The sequence below is a fragment of the Emydura macquarii genome, unplaced genomic scaffold (genome assembly GCF_026122565.2).
Source record: "Emydura macquarii macquarii isolate MOO-44397 ecotype Brisbane River unplaced genomic scaffold, CSIRO-AGI_Emac_v2 contig_2676, whole genome shotgun sequence".
Taxonomy (NCBI): domain Eukaryota; kingdom Metazoa; phylum Chordata; order Testudines; family Chelidae; genus Emydura; species Emydura macquarii.
Genome location: NW_027132813.1, coordinates 13477284 through 13492067, shown reverse-complemented (window position 1 = coordinate 13492067; position 14784 = coordinate 13477284). Strand labels below are relative to the sequence as shown.

The window sequence follows — 14784 nt, the reverse complement described above, 5'->3', positions numbered from 1 at the left end:
AAATCAATAGAGTTTTTAACTTAGTGCAGTCTACTCCCATGAGCTTCTCTGTAGGAGAAATCTGTCTGGTCCAAAAGTTGAAATACACATGCTTTTGTTAACTTCAGAGCCTTTAATGTGTTGGTTACCATCCATTAATTTAGGAACCTGTAGTACAAAAAGTGACTATTTCCTAGCTGTTAATGTAGATTCTCAGTGCTTGTAAAAAGTGGTTGACTTAAGGAAATTGCAGTTCTTAGTTACACATATCTGAGTAGTTTTTATTTAGTGTTTTAATTGGGTGCATGAAAATGAGTCAATCCTGAAGTTAGTTAGCTTTGGTAACTGTTGTAAGAAGTCCAGGATCATCATCTCTGTACACCTCTGTCCAATGTCCTGGACTCCAGTCCTGACTTGCAGTGGTTTTGCTTATTTCAGTCCTGTGGCAAATTATACGGAGATTATGAAAAACTGTGTGGTTCCTTTGACGAGTGGACAGATGTCCATTAGTGACTAAAAACACACTAACTCAGTGGTTCCCGGCCCGAGGGCCAAAAGTGGTCCGCGGGGTCTTTCAAACTGGCTCGCCATTCCCCCTCCTGCTAGCTGCAGAAGGGAGCTGCTGCCTAAGGACCCAGGTGGAGTGCGTTGCCACGGGGCTACAAGATGGGTGCAGGCCACTTGCTGCAGCCAAGGGGATGGGAGATCAGTGAGGAGATCCTTGCTGAACTCCTTCCGTCGGGCTGCAGTGGGAGGGCTGCTGGCAGAGACAGGTGGCCCTTCAGGGTCGTAAAAATAATATATGTGGCCCTTGAGCCAAAAAGTTGGGAACCACTGCAATAACTGCACTTAGATTTAAGTCCCTTTTGAGCCTGTGGCTCCAGAGGTGCAAGGTTGAGACAGTAACATGAGGCACATTCCCATAGTGATACTTTTGATGGAACTATTGTGTGTGTGATACTGAACACACACAAACTACTTTAAAAGAGCATATAAAATGCAGTGTCAAGCACTCAAAAGTTAGGCAATGTCAGAATTAAAGTTGTCTATACAACTTTCATTTGGTACCTCAACATATGCGTTATGATACAGTCTTTAATTACACTAGCGCATAACTATAGGAGATTTTAGGTGCAAAAATCGAAGTCTCTAATGAACATGTATGAATTAAGATTATTTCAAAGCTATTAACTAGACCAAATTTGGGCAGACTTTCACAGGAATTGTAGAAAGAACATTTCTGATGAATTTCAAGTCCCTGCTCCAAAGCATGGGGGCCCTAGAGTTTTTATTAAAAAAATAAATGGTGGCTGACACTTTTTGCTATTTAGAAACAATTTTTCCCTAGTCTCATTCTGAGAAACAACCAAACTGTTTTGGCTGAAGTTTTCCCACAAAAAATCAGGCTGAGGCAGACCTAGCATGGAAAATGTAAGCCCAAGCAGTTAGTTTGGCAAAATTATAAGCAACTGAAAACAGGGTCTTTTAATGGAAAGTATGGGGGCAGTCTTACTGAAAAAGCAATTATTGTTTGACTTCTTGTATATTTAAAGGAAAATAGTCTTATATTTATGAATGTAAGCAATAAAAAGCCATCCTGCAGCATCCTTCAATGAAATCTTTTCTATGGAAACAGATGAAAAACATGCATTTTTACCAAGAATAACATTGTTTTTGTGACTGATCATTCTAAGTCTGTTTTGTTATGTTTGTTTTTTAGATTATATTGCAGAGTTTTTATCTAGTTTCAGGGTCTGACATGAACTTTTCTATTGTTGGAATTAACTGGTAAGCACATCTAACATGTTTTTTTTTCTTATTGTTGTGGCCCTCCTGCCTTTCTCGTGGTGATAAAAGCCTAACAGAAATGTCTGCGACTAGCACATCTTCTGCAGGCTCTGCTGTTGCTTCTGCTGTATCAACACGACCTCGACACCAGAAATCTATGTCTGCCTCTGGTCATCCTATAAAAGTTACACTGCCAACCATCAAAGATGGCACTGAAGCTTATAGACCAAGGTAATATAATACTTTACATCTTCAAAATTCTGTACAAACTATTGTGAACATAAAAATATTAATCTAGTGTATATACTCATAATGTATTACATCATACCATACTCCAGTATAGTTCTAAAATCTATTTAATTTGAGTGACAATGGTACGTATCATTTAGGTTCAGTTTTGTCCATGACACAACGTATTTTGCTCATATCACATAATAAACGTCTCTGAACTAGATCTCGGTAATTAATTAATTTTCTGGAAAACAGCAATAGCTACATGTTTATCTGATGCAGATTCATAGTATATATGTTGACATATTTAAACTGAATTATAAATGTTTAACCTTTGGTACTGAAGATTACTACACACCCATTGGTGTCCGGAAAAGCACTATCAAATCCTATCTTTCAGTGTCAAGGGCTTAAAACTGGTCCCACAATATCATATATAGGGGGAGGGGAATGGTTTTTTTTTTGTTTTTTTTTTTTTTGTTCCTCAAGGAAGATGATGGAAAGATTTCAGCTCTCATCAAATGACTACCGTAGGTGTGAGGGGGGGTAGGTGGGTGGGTGGATTAAAGTTTGGAATCAGTCAGCATTTTTTCTTAGGAGGAGTGAACAGTCTCCCAAATATTAAGAGTAGTTTTGTTGGTTGGTTTTTTTTGGGTTTTTTTTTTTTTGGGGGGGGGGGGGGGGGGGATTATATAATCATTTCTCAATGCTAAGAAAAAAATTGCTATGGGTTTTTTTCCCAATGCTCATTCATTTTCATGATCAATCAGTTAATTTTTTTTCATAGACTGTCTCCCAAATGTTAATAGTAGTTATTTATTTTATTTATATATATGGGAGGTTGTCTTGTGTAATCTTTCTCTTAAGCATTCTTCTGTTTCCCCAGCAGTGCAACTCAGAGAGTGCCTGCTGCTTCCCCATCAGCTCATAGTATTAGCACTACTACTCCGGACCGAACCCGCTTTCCTCGTGGGAGTTCAAGTCGAAGCACTTTCCATGGTGAGCAACTACGGGAACGGCGTAATGCCACCTACAATGGACCACCTGCCTCACCTTCACATGAAACTGGTGCATTTGCACATGCTAGAAGGGGCACTTCAACTGGTATTATAAGCAAGATAACTTCCAAGTTTGTTCGCAGGTTAGTACCAGACTTCTGTGTATATTTTTTTTGTTTTGTTTCCTAGATATTTTTCACTTTCTCTGAGATAATAGATGAGATTTATTTTTTAAATTCCTAAACCTTTTAGAGGATTTCTAATATGACAATCTAGCATAAATGTAAATTTAACTAGAATACGATTATTTTTGCTTTGTCTTATCCTTCCAGATCCATTTTGCTTTGCTTTTCTGTATATTATATCCATCCAGATTTGGCTAGCTATTCTCTTTCTTCTTTATTTTAAAAGAACAAGATATTCACATTTCATGCAGTAACTATGGTGTTTTCCTATTTACATCATTTTAATATTTTTCTTATAGTGAAGTTTGCTCTGAACAGCTGAAAGAGTAGTTTGATCTATACATGAAAAATGTAATATCTCCATCTGCAAAATTGATATGCTCTCAATAAAAACATTATTTTGTAACATTATTAAAGAGAACATTTACACTTTTATGATGAAGTGTAACCAAATGATATAGATGTAATTAGTTACAAAGACCATTCCTACAATAGTAAGATTATTCATCAGTGGAGAACTGACTGTGTTCAAACAAAAACAGTATTTTCCCAATTCACAGGTTATTCTAGAGAATTCTGGTTTCTCAATGAGGACAGTGAAAATGAAGTGTAAAAGTGTACACTGACTCCTAGTATCTGGAAATCCTCATTTGTGTCAACACTAAGTAACCTTTCTTCTTTCAATTAAACTTATTTTTGAAGACGTTAATAAAGAATCTGAAAATCAAGGAAGCGCATCAATGTTTACATAACCATGATGGATGCTGTAGAAAAACATAAGATTAATAGATAATTTTTTTTCTTAAGTGACTGTTTACACGACTACCTGAAAAGTTTTCTCACAAGAAACTTTTCTGTCTAGCAGTAGCTGATCAGCTGATGGATTTTTTTTGTTCTCGAAAACACTGCAGGGATTTACCTACAATTTTCAGGAAATAGCAAGCAAGTTGTAGACTAGACATTACACACAATGCTCTACAGTGCAACTGTCAATTTCACAACAGAATTAAATCCCCTATATCTTTACTTTTTTTTTTTTTTTGGAAGAATCATAATATCCTATATTAAATTCCACAGATATGCTTTATAGTCTTAAATCCCTTCAAGTGAAACTTGCCGTTTTAATATAAGAATAGTTACAAGAGGACAAGAATAGCTTCTGCACTGTACATGCTGATCTCATGAACAAAATGTGAAGCGGGAGATGGAATTAAATATCATGATAGGTTCAGAATAAAAATCAATCTGTTCCCCTTAAAATCAGATTAATCTAAGGTGCTGACAATGTGTTAATTGTCTAAATAAGATCTATTATAATGAATCTACCTTTGCCAGAATTTCTTGCAAACTTGAGGATACAGAATTATGATCCTACATTAATGGTATTAGCAGCACATATGTAGCGAAAAAGTTTTCATTTTTTTGTTCCTGTTCTGAACATTACAACCCAGTACTAAGTATTCTATTATTCCATTTGTGTAACAAAATTCCAAATGTGGTATTTTTCACAAAGTAATTAATCATTTCAGGAGGATACATTAATTGGTTGTCGTTATAAATGTCACTCTGAGACACTATTAAATAAAATGGCATGCATATTACATTTTAAGGAATAGTGTTTGTTTCTGGGTCTTTTTAATAAGCTACTTTTAGTCTTTAACTTTTTCATCATGTGCAGTTAATGATAGATTTATATGTAGGATACATTGACAGTGTTGTCTCCTAATTAAATCAAACTTTAAAAAAAATTACTTCTGCGTATGATGGATGATTGGTTTTGTTTTAGATCTGATTATTAATTATAGTGCTAAAAATTCTAAGAAAAAGCAAACTTCTGGTGTTTTCCTGGTATCGGTAACAACAAATCCTAAATGTTAAAACTCAGATGTTTTTGCTGTTGCCCCTTTTTTAAAAAAACACCCCAAAATCAGGTGGTAAAAATTGTTTTTCAGTAGTGTTAATCATTTCACCATACAAAACGCTTGACATTCCCTGCCACTCAGATCATTTATGAAGATGGGGGTGATTATAATAAAATACCTTTGAGGCATTCTATCAGTCTTAGATTAACTGTTTTGACTGTTTGGATTGTCTCACAGTCTTGATGTTGCTAATTCATTTCTTAATTTTTTTGAATAATATGAAATATTATCCTAAGGAGCAATAGTTAGTTATATGTATATTGATTACAAGAGTGTCCAGCAGGATTCCTTTGATTTCATTTCTGGCAATTGCGTATGTTTTTGTGCTAAAGTATGTAGGATATCGTGTAGTAAATGCTTTTATACATTAGTTAAAATGCATCTTGTTTAGTGTACAGAGTATTGAGGTATTTTGTTGAAATGTCTTAACAATTTGTTGTAATAGATACTTTCTAGACTGTCAGTTAACTAGGTGTTTATATAGAATACTTTTGAAGGATGTTATGTGCTGGATTAAATAAATCGTTTAAAATGTTTACTAAAATGCTTGTACTGCAGCACTGGGAATGTACCCACTTATCAGATGTTTATATCTTGGCTTACATAATATGCATTATACATATTTTTTCAAACAACCAGAGGCTACTAAAACATGTTAAGTGATTATTTTACAAATCATGACCCCAGTTCAGCAAGGTGCCTAAGCACCTGCCTAATTTAAAGCCAATCAGTAGTGCTGTTGAATTCAATGGGATAATTTGTTCACTTAGTTAAGCAGATGCGTACATAACCTTTTGAACTGGAGTTTAAGGGGTAGATCCTAGAAACTTATAGGCACATGCTTAACTCTAGATATGTGGCCATGCTTAAAGCTAAGCAGGTGCCTAATGTTTTCAGAATTGGAGCCCTAGGGCCTGTCCAAGAGACGTGTTGATCAATTGCAGCTGGCTATGTTTGGTTTCATTAGTAGTTGAGGGTGCATAACACCTCTCTGGATCAGGTCCCCATTGACTAACGTGCTATCATTATACGTATTGGAAAAACTGGAGTCATGTGGCCATTTTTCAGTCTGTATTAGGCCAGAACACTGTAATTTTTGCTAATCTTAACATGAGTAAAAAAAATAAAACCATTACATATCAAGGTTGAAATAAATTGAGATGATATAAAGGGATGTCAAACTTGGCAGTGGTGAAAAATAGTTCTTAACAAAAATTAGTAAATATGACATTTGTATGCTGAATCTTTGCTCGATAGTTATTTTAATTTTGTTATAGATATGGGTTCTCTTGACTTTTATTTTCCGTCTTTATCATTGAATCTCAACCTTAACTTTGTTTTGAGGGATCCAAGTGAAGGCGAAGCCAGTGGCAGAACTGACACCTCAAGGTGAGGAGCCACAATTAATACTTCGCTGCTAGGTCCTTTGTGTTAAAAGTTGAAGTGATTTCTGAAAGATTTTTAACCAGGATTTAAACTAGAATAGTTCCTAAATAACTCGTATTTTTAAAATGGTATGTTTTGGTGTGGGTCCCTGCCCATCCCTCTTAATTCCCTGGAAATTCACTTTGATTTTTAAATACTTGTGGATATATGTTCAAAACTGTGTTTTGTATTGTATGCTTTGTAAAGAAGCAAACTTGATAAGTTAAACACACTACCGTGAAAGCAATCCCAGCTACAAAATTAAACCAAATCATAAGGCACATCTTTAAACCCATCTTCTTATGTTTAATATTACTTAATATAATATACTTAAGTAGCTAATATGTAGATTCATATTTAAAGTGTCTATGTAGAGTGTGTGTGTGTGTGTGTGTGTGTGTATTATATATACACACATATAATATTCATTATTTAAAAGTCACTTTTCACCAAAAGTGAGCACCCTGCAGTGTCTGAGGTATCAGTGTTTCTTTACACTTAAAATAAAAATACGAGTGATATTCAGATATTGTTGGGTGCTAATTGTAAATACGGACTTTGTGTGGTAACCACTGCACATATAAACAAAACTGCAGCAGTAACATAAGCAATAACATACTCTACAGTGTGTTCACCTTTCAGTATATGTTCTCTTCTAGCATGTCTCAGCATGTTGACTCTGCCTTTTTAATGTGCTTGGTAAAGCAGGTATACATTTGTGAAGCTGTCTAATGAACATCCACTGCAGTTATTGTTATACTCTAAAATGGCTAATTACAAAAAATGGCTTATTTCTAAAAGAAAACATTAATTAAGCATCTGTATTTAAAAGAGCAGCAGCTCTTTAAACAGTCTACATTGTTAATATAACTGATATACAGTGTATGCTTTTGAATTACCTGTTTCAGCTTTGTTTCCCCCCTCCTATGTCCTTAAGCTGCTCTGCTGCTGACACCATTTCATGGGACAGGAAGGGATCTATAGTGTAGTCAAGTCTGTTAATTAAATTAAGCATAGCAGTGGCTTTCTGCTCTGATCTCATGTACTCATTCCTGTTCTCTAACTTTCTCTGCTGCCTCCTTTCTATCCTCCAGCCTAGCATGTTTTGGGCAGCAGGACACTTCCTAAAGTGCTACATGAGTCCATGTTTTCTAGTACTGATGTGGCTCTGTGGTGACAGCAATGAAGATAAACTATCACTTATTAATGTTTTAAAAGCATGCTTATTTTTAAAGCTATTTAGTGTGGTTCTACTCCTCTTTGTATAGTGAAAAGTTTATTAAATGAAGTGGCAGGTTATCTTTGTTTGGGGGGAGGGAGCTCGAATATAGCACTTTAAATATAGGCTTTTTGGGGAAGGGACTGTTTTTGTATGTGTTTGTATAGCTACTAGCACATGTTAAGTAAAAATAATACCAGTTAAATGGCTGTTGTAGAGGCTCTTGTCTAGCAGTGGTGGCCTGAGTGTGATTGAGTTTAGGCAGTGTTTTGGGAACTGGGTTGTTTGCCCAAGTGGGCAGGACATGGGAAATGAAGGGAGAACAGAGATGCAAGAAAAGGTAATGGGGAAAATGAGGGTGAGAAAAAACTCTGGTCAGAAATTGACCTCAGTGCTTCATTTAACAGACCCTGCCAAAGAAATCCCCCTTCTGCAATTGTGGGTGATAGCATCAGCAGCTCTTGGGCATCTGGGAAAAGGAAATAGCTGAATCTGGAACTTACTTAAAATTTAAAATGAGTACTGTTTTACAAAACCGCGTTCCAAAATTTCATATGTTGAATCATCTGATTGGTAAAGCAGTTTTGTAGTCCCACTGTTGGTGTTCATTAGAAGATAATTACTTGGGATGTTATCTAAGTCATTTTATCAGCTAAAATGACATTTTGTGTGTCTTCCTCATTATTGTGTTATCTACCTTCGGGCATTGTATTTTTATGGGAGTCTAAGAAGTTGTTTGCCCATCTAGTTGAGTAACTAATATAAAATTTTGCTGCATCAGTTAAAATAGAACGTTGCCAAAATATAAGGTTACTTTAAAAATGAAGATAGAGAGGTCAAAAGTCCCTAAAGAATCAGTAAAAACAAATTGCATTATTTATGAGCATAAGGGATTCCCAATTTGAAAATATAGGAAATTAGTTTTTCTTCATGCATAAGCATGAAAGCAAAAACTTTTGTATGGAATGCAGGGTGGGTTTCCTTCCTTTGCTGCTTTTACAGCATGTTTCCACTTCCAGACTACATGTCCCACAAATTAATACTTTTTGTTGATGTATGGTGTGCTCCAAATGGTGAGCTCAAAGAAATCAAGATACTTTTTAAAATGTCTCTGTCTCTGCTGTCTCTTGCTACAACAGTGCAGAGGGATGTGTAGTTACCATTGTATATTAGGATTTTCTTAAACTTTATTATCTTCTAGCACTTAAATGTATTGTATTGATCTTATGTTTGAGTGTGCAACATGTTTCTCTCTCCAGGAGTGCTTCTGGGGAACCAAAAGACAGAGAAAAAGAAGATAGCAAAGATTCCAAACCACGTTCTTTGCGATTCACTTGGAGTATGAAGACCACTAGCTCCATGGACCCGAATGATATGATGAGAGAGATTCGAAAAGTGTTAGATGCTAATAACTGTGACTATGAACAAAAAGAGAGGTTTTTGCTCTTCTGTGTTCATGGTGATGCACGACAGGATAGCCTTGTTCAGTGGGAGATGGAAGTCTGCAAATTGCCACGATTGTCACTTAATGGAGTCCGCTTCAAGAGAATATCTGGCACATCTATTGCATTTAAGAACATTGCATCCAAAATTGCAAATGAGCTTAAGCTGTAAAGAGAAACTAAATTTATGGGATCAGGGAAAATTCATACGTGATCTACACGTACGTTTTGAATGTACTGGTTACGCCTAGTGTGATTGGCCTGTGAAACTCCCATGTAGAAATTGCCCCTACTGCAATAAGGTTATACATAGTTACTCTGAATTGTAAAATTAAATTCAGTATGACCTATATTAAATAACTGTAGCTAAAGTTATGTTCACATGTACAGGTAAGTATATAGAGCATTCTGTTAATTTTATGTTCATAGAGTTGTATAATAAAAAAGATGATTGCTTAATACAGATCTTGTATAGTTGTCTAGATTTCTGCACAAAAGTGTATGTTTGATGCTTTGAGTTTAAAAAAAAAAAAAAAAAAAAAATTTCTTCCCTATCACTACTTACATTTTAGGTGGTTTTAATAATTCTTACTTCTATCATGCTTTTTTTAAAACTATGTCCAGAGTCAAAATGCACAAAAATAGTTTTCACAACTGTAGCATGACCATTTTTAGTTATTTAAAAAAATCATATATTATTTTAATCAGAAGTCGATAGGTCGGCTTCTGTTGTACACAAGACTGTTCCTACTTACGCTTGGCTCTTATCCTTGGTATTGGACAGTGTTTAGCTGAAAAATACAAACATGTTTACATTGTTGGCACTTACAGATTTAAAAAGATTATTTTGTCTTGGGCCAGCTGAGAGCTGCTAGGGAAAAAAAGTCGCATCTAGGTAATGTTTTGTTTGCAAATTATAATGCTTACTCTCATGGCCCATTGACAAATGTAGCATCAACATGGAGAAGAGTAAATTGTTTCATTTAAATATTATGATGTAAAATATCACTTGTTTGCTGCCTTCAATATATTGCAAATTCTAGTGTGTGGAAATACATTAGTGTTGGGACTGTTTCATAGCACAAGATAAATTGAAGTGTTGACCAATTGTACGAGTTAATAATACCACCTCAGGAATTTACTGGCTTTTGGAATATTTGCCCCCAAAGACAACATGCAATTCCTTATGATACTTTACTGCTAAACAATAATTGTTGATTTATCTTATGTGGTTGTACAATTTGTTCCCATGTAACCTGTTTGTGTTTAATATTTTACCAGATTTCTTGTATTTATACCACATCATTATGCCTGTAATGTGCAGCTTTGTAATTAGGCATTTGCCTATGAAAAAAAAATTTCCTTCATAATTAGTGATATAAACTATGTAAAACCACTAGTAATGGTACCTTTTAATACTTGCTATTTTGTATTGAATTAACCATAGAAGTTGGTTGTGCAATGTTATTTAATGTCGTAATTACTGTAATATCAACATATGGGCCCCATATGCACACTCTTGTGGAGAATAGAAAGTTTATTCAAAATCTGTCACTTTAAAAAAAAAAAAAAAATTAAAAACTGTGGTAAACTCTGTAACTCTAAATTAGAAGGCTGTAAGTGTAGCTAATGTGCCATTTAATAATGGCTTCTTGACAGAGGTGGACTTTTCATGCTGTACTATACTGTGATGTAGCTTTCTTCTGTAACAGTTATATTCTCAAATGGACGTGTATTGTTGCCTTAGAAAAAGGGTGGTGTTTGGAAAGAAACAACTGTAGCCCCTTTATACCTGGTGTTCATTCAAACAAATTTTGATTCAAGTCATCTTGATTCACTTTCACTGGTGCACTCTATTAAAACTTACTTGAACAGTTCTCATACTAAAGCACTTGTCATTTGCCTTTATCAAAATGAAAATCTATTTCAAGTAGATAATTTTATTATGTAACAATCCTAGAAGTCTCTTGCAGTTATGTGTTTTATTTGTTCCTTTGGTTTACAAAAACATTTATATGTTGTGCAAAATCAGTCCCTGCCATAATTTCTATGGTCCCACTCAGCAAAGTGGTGAGCACCTTCTAAAAGGTGTGGGGGGAGGGGCTGTCAGGGTGCTTTGCATCTCTTAGAATTGGGTCACTGGTACAGATCTACATCCATATCCCAATTTTTGGAAGTGATCTCTTAGTTTGCCAAGGAGCTCCTGCATAGGTTTGCCACAAATCTGTTTCAGGAATGTTTTGGATCTCTGTGCAATCTATCCATGAATCATAAGTACTGCCATACTGGGTCAGACCAATGGTCCATCTTCTATCATGTCTTCTGATAGTGGCTGATGCCCAATGGATCACTCAATGAATTGTCCTGTTCTGTTCACTCTGAAGCATCTCCTGGCATCCAGTCCCAGCTTCTAATAGTCAGAGGTTTAGGGTCAACCAGAGCACAGGATTTCGTCCCTGACCATCTTGGCTAATAGCCATTGATGGACCTATCGTCCATGAACTTCTCTAGTTCTTTTTTGAACTCCATTATACTTTTGGCCTTCACAACATCCTCTGGCAACGAGTTCCACAGATTGGCTGTGTGTTGTGTGAAGAAGTACTTCTTTTGTTTGTTATATCTGTAACTTACTAATGTCATTGGGTGACTCCTGGTTCATGTGATACTGGAAAGGGTAAATAACATTTCCTTATTAATGTTCTTCATGCCATTCCTATCCCCCGCAGTTGTTTTCCAAGCTGAAGTCTTTTTAATTTCTTCTCATAGGGAAGCTTTTCCATACCTCTAATCGCTTTTTATTGCCCTTCTTGGTGCTTTTTCCAATTCTAATACAACTTTTTATAGATGGGGAGACCAGAACTGCATGCAGTATTCAAGATGTGGGTCAACAATAGATTTATATAGGGGCATTATGATCTTTTCTGTCTTATCTATACCTTTCCTAATGGTTCCTAACATTCTGTTAGCTTTTTTGACTGCCACTGCACATTGAGCAGGTATTTTCAGAGAACTATCCATAATGACTCCAAGATCTTTGAGTGGTAACAGCCAATTCAGACCCCATCATTTTGTATGTGTTATGTTTTCCAATGTGCATTACAATGCACTTATCAACATTGAATTTCATCTGCCATTTTCTTGCCCAGTTCACCCAGTTTTGTGAGATCCCTTCATAACTCTTCCCAATCTGCTTTGAACTTAACTATCTTGAGTAATTTTGTATTATCTGCAAACTTTGCCACCTCACTGTTTACCCCTTTCCCAGATCATTTATGAATATGTTGAAGAGCACTGGTCACAGTACAGATGCTTGTGAGACCACGCCATTTACATCTATCCACTGTGAAAACTGACCATTTATTTTTGCCCTTTTTCCTGTCATTTAATCAGTTACTCATCCATGAGAGGACCTTCTCTCTTATCTCTTGAGTCCTTACTTTGCTTAAGAGTCTTTGGTGAATGACCTTGTCAAAGACTTTCAGAAAAAGTCCAACTATACGATATTAATTGAACACCCTTGCCCTATTTGTTGTACTATCAAAGAATTCTAACAGATTGGTGAATGCGATTTTGTTGTAGCTGTTTTGGCACCATGATAGTAGAGACAAGGTGAGTGAGGTAATATATTGTATTGGACCAACTTCTGTTGATGAGAGACAAGCTTTCAAGCTTCCAGAGAGCTCTTCTTCAGGTCTGGGAACTCTGTTTAGTTCATCTCCCTCACCAACAAGCTGTTCCAATAAAAGATATTACCTGACCAACCTTGTCTCTCCAATAGATTTGTAAAGGAAAATCATGCCTATATTGACTTTCCCCCAATATATCATGTTCATCTGTGTGTCTGATAATTCTGTTCTTTACTGTATTTTCAACCAACTTGCCTGGTACTGAAGTTAGGCTTATTGGCCTGTAATTGGTCAGGATCACCTCTGGAGGCTTTTTTAACAGTATCACATTAGCTATCTGTCAGTCATCTGTTACAGAGGCTGATTTAAGTGATAGGTTACTGTGATATAGCGAGGGCAGAAAGCTGTAGGAAAGTGATTTACGGCAGATATGTAAGCCTCAGAATGCTCAGAGCTCTGTTCCCTGCAGATTAGCTGAGTCTCCTTAGGAGGCAATTAGGAGCAGCTGAGCCAATTAGGGACCAGCCAGGTGCTCCATAAAAGCCCTCCGCCCCAAACAAACAGGGCATGAGCTGGGTGGAGTAGGAGTGCTGAGTTGCAAGGAGGAACAGACCAAAGTGCAGAGATTCTGTGGAGGAACAGGCTGGAGAAAGGTACCAGGCTCAAGAAGCCAGAAGAAGGGGGAAAATTAGCCCAGGGGAAGAGAAGTTCCGTTGGGAACACGGTGCCAGCAGCACATAGCTGCTTCTCATAGGGCCCCTGGGCTGGGACCCGGAGGAGTGGGTGGGCCCAGGTCCCTACCCCCTCCTCGGGGAAGACGGGGTGACTAGAGATGCCCTGACCCACTACAAGCAACCAAAGCGTGAGACCCGCTAGGGGAAAGTTGGCTGCCTGCCACAGTTACATACCAGTGTTAGTAGTTCTGCAGTTTCATATTTGAGTTCCTTCAGAACTCCTGGGTGAATACCATCTGGTCCTGGTGACTTACTACTTTTAAATTTATCAATTTGTTACAAAACCACCTCTGTGGACACCTCAGTCTGGGGCAGTTCTTCAAATCTGTCACCTAAAAGAACAGCTCAGGTTTGGGAATCTCCCTCACATCCTCTGCATTGAAGATTGAATCAAATAATTAATTTAGCTTTTCTGCAATGACTTTGTTTTCCTTGAGTGCTCCTTTAGCACCTTGGACACCCATTGGCCCCTCTAATTGTTTGGCAGGCTTCCTGCTTCTGATGTACTGAAAAATATTTGCTGTTAGTTTTTGTGTCTTATGATATTTGCTCTTCAAATTCTTTTTTGGCCTGCCTAATTATACTTTTACACTTGACGTGGCAGAGTTTGTTCTTCTTTCCTCAGTAGGATTTGACTTCCAATTTTTAAAAGATGCCTTTTTGTTTTTAACCACCTCTTTTACTCTGTTTAGCCATGGTGGTGTTTTTGGGGGGTCCTCTTACAGTTTTGTTTTTTGTGGTGGAGAGGAGTGGTGGTATACATTTAGTTTGAACCTCTTATGGTGTTTTTAAATAGTTTCCATACACCTTACAGGCATTTCATTCTTGCGACTGTTCCTTTTAATTTCCATTTAACTAGCATCCTCATTTTTATGTAGTTTCCCTTTTTGAAGAAGTTAAATGGTTCTATCGTGGGCTTCTTTGGTATGTTCCCTCCCCCCCTACAAGGATGTTAATTGGAGCCTCTTGGACCAGATCCTGTGTGCCACTGAGGACCAAATCAAGATTCACCTCTCCACTTGTGGGTTCTAGGACTTAGCTGCTCAAAGAAGCAGTCAGTAGTGGTACGTATCTAGAAATTTTATCTCTGCATCTCATTGTGAGGTGACATGGTCCCAGTCAATGTGGGAATGATTGAAACCCCTCATTTTTATGGGTTTCTTTTTTTTTTTTTAGCCTCTCTAAACTCCCTGAACATTTAACAATTGCCATCACCATCCTGATCAGACTGTTGG

The 14784-nt window shown here is 36.7% G+C and overlaps 1 protein-coding gene across 6 annotated transcripts in view; it reads left to right on the top strand.

The window, feature by feature from the left end:
* The window catches only part of MARK1 (microtubule affinity regulating kinase 1), a 131051-nt gene extending 119985 nt beyond the window's left edge, over positions 1-11066 (top strand). For 3 of the 6 annotated variants that reach the window (XM_067564921.1, XM_067564920.1, XM_067564925.1), the window contains 4 exons: positions 1837-1998; positions 2885-3139; positions 6448-6492; positions 9007-11066. In XM_067564921.1, coding sequence (XP_067421022.1) covers positions 1837-1998; positions 2885-3139; positions 6448-6492; positions 9007-9361 — 817 coding nt within the window. In that variant the 3' untranslated portion in view covers positions 9362-11066. Of the gene's footprint in view, positions 1-1836; positions 1999-2884; positions 3140-6380; positions 6494-9006 lie in introns of those variants that run through there. The other 3 variants (XM_067564922.1, XM_067564923.1, XM_067564924.1) reach the window with 3 other exon arrangements.
* The last annotated feature ends 3718 nt before the right edge of the window (positions 11067-14784 follow it).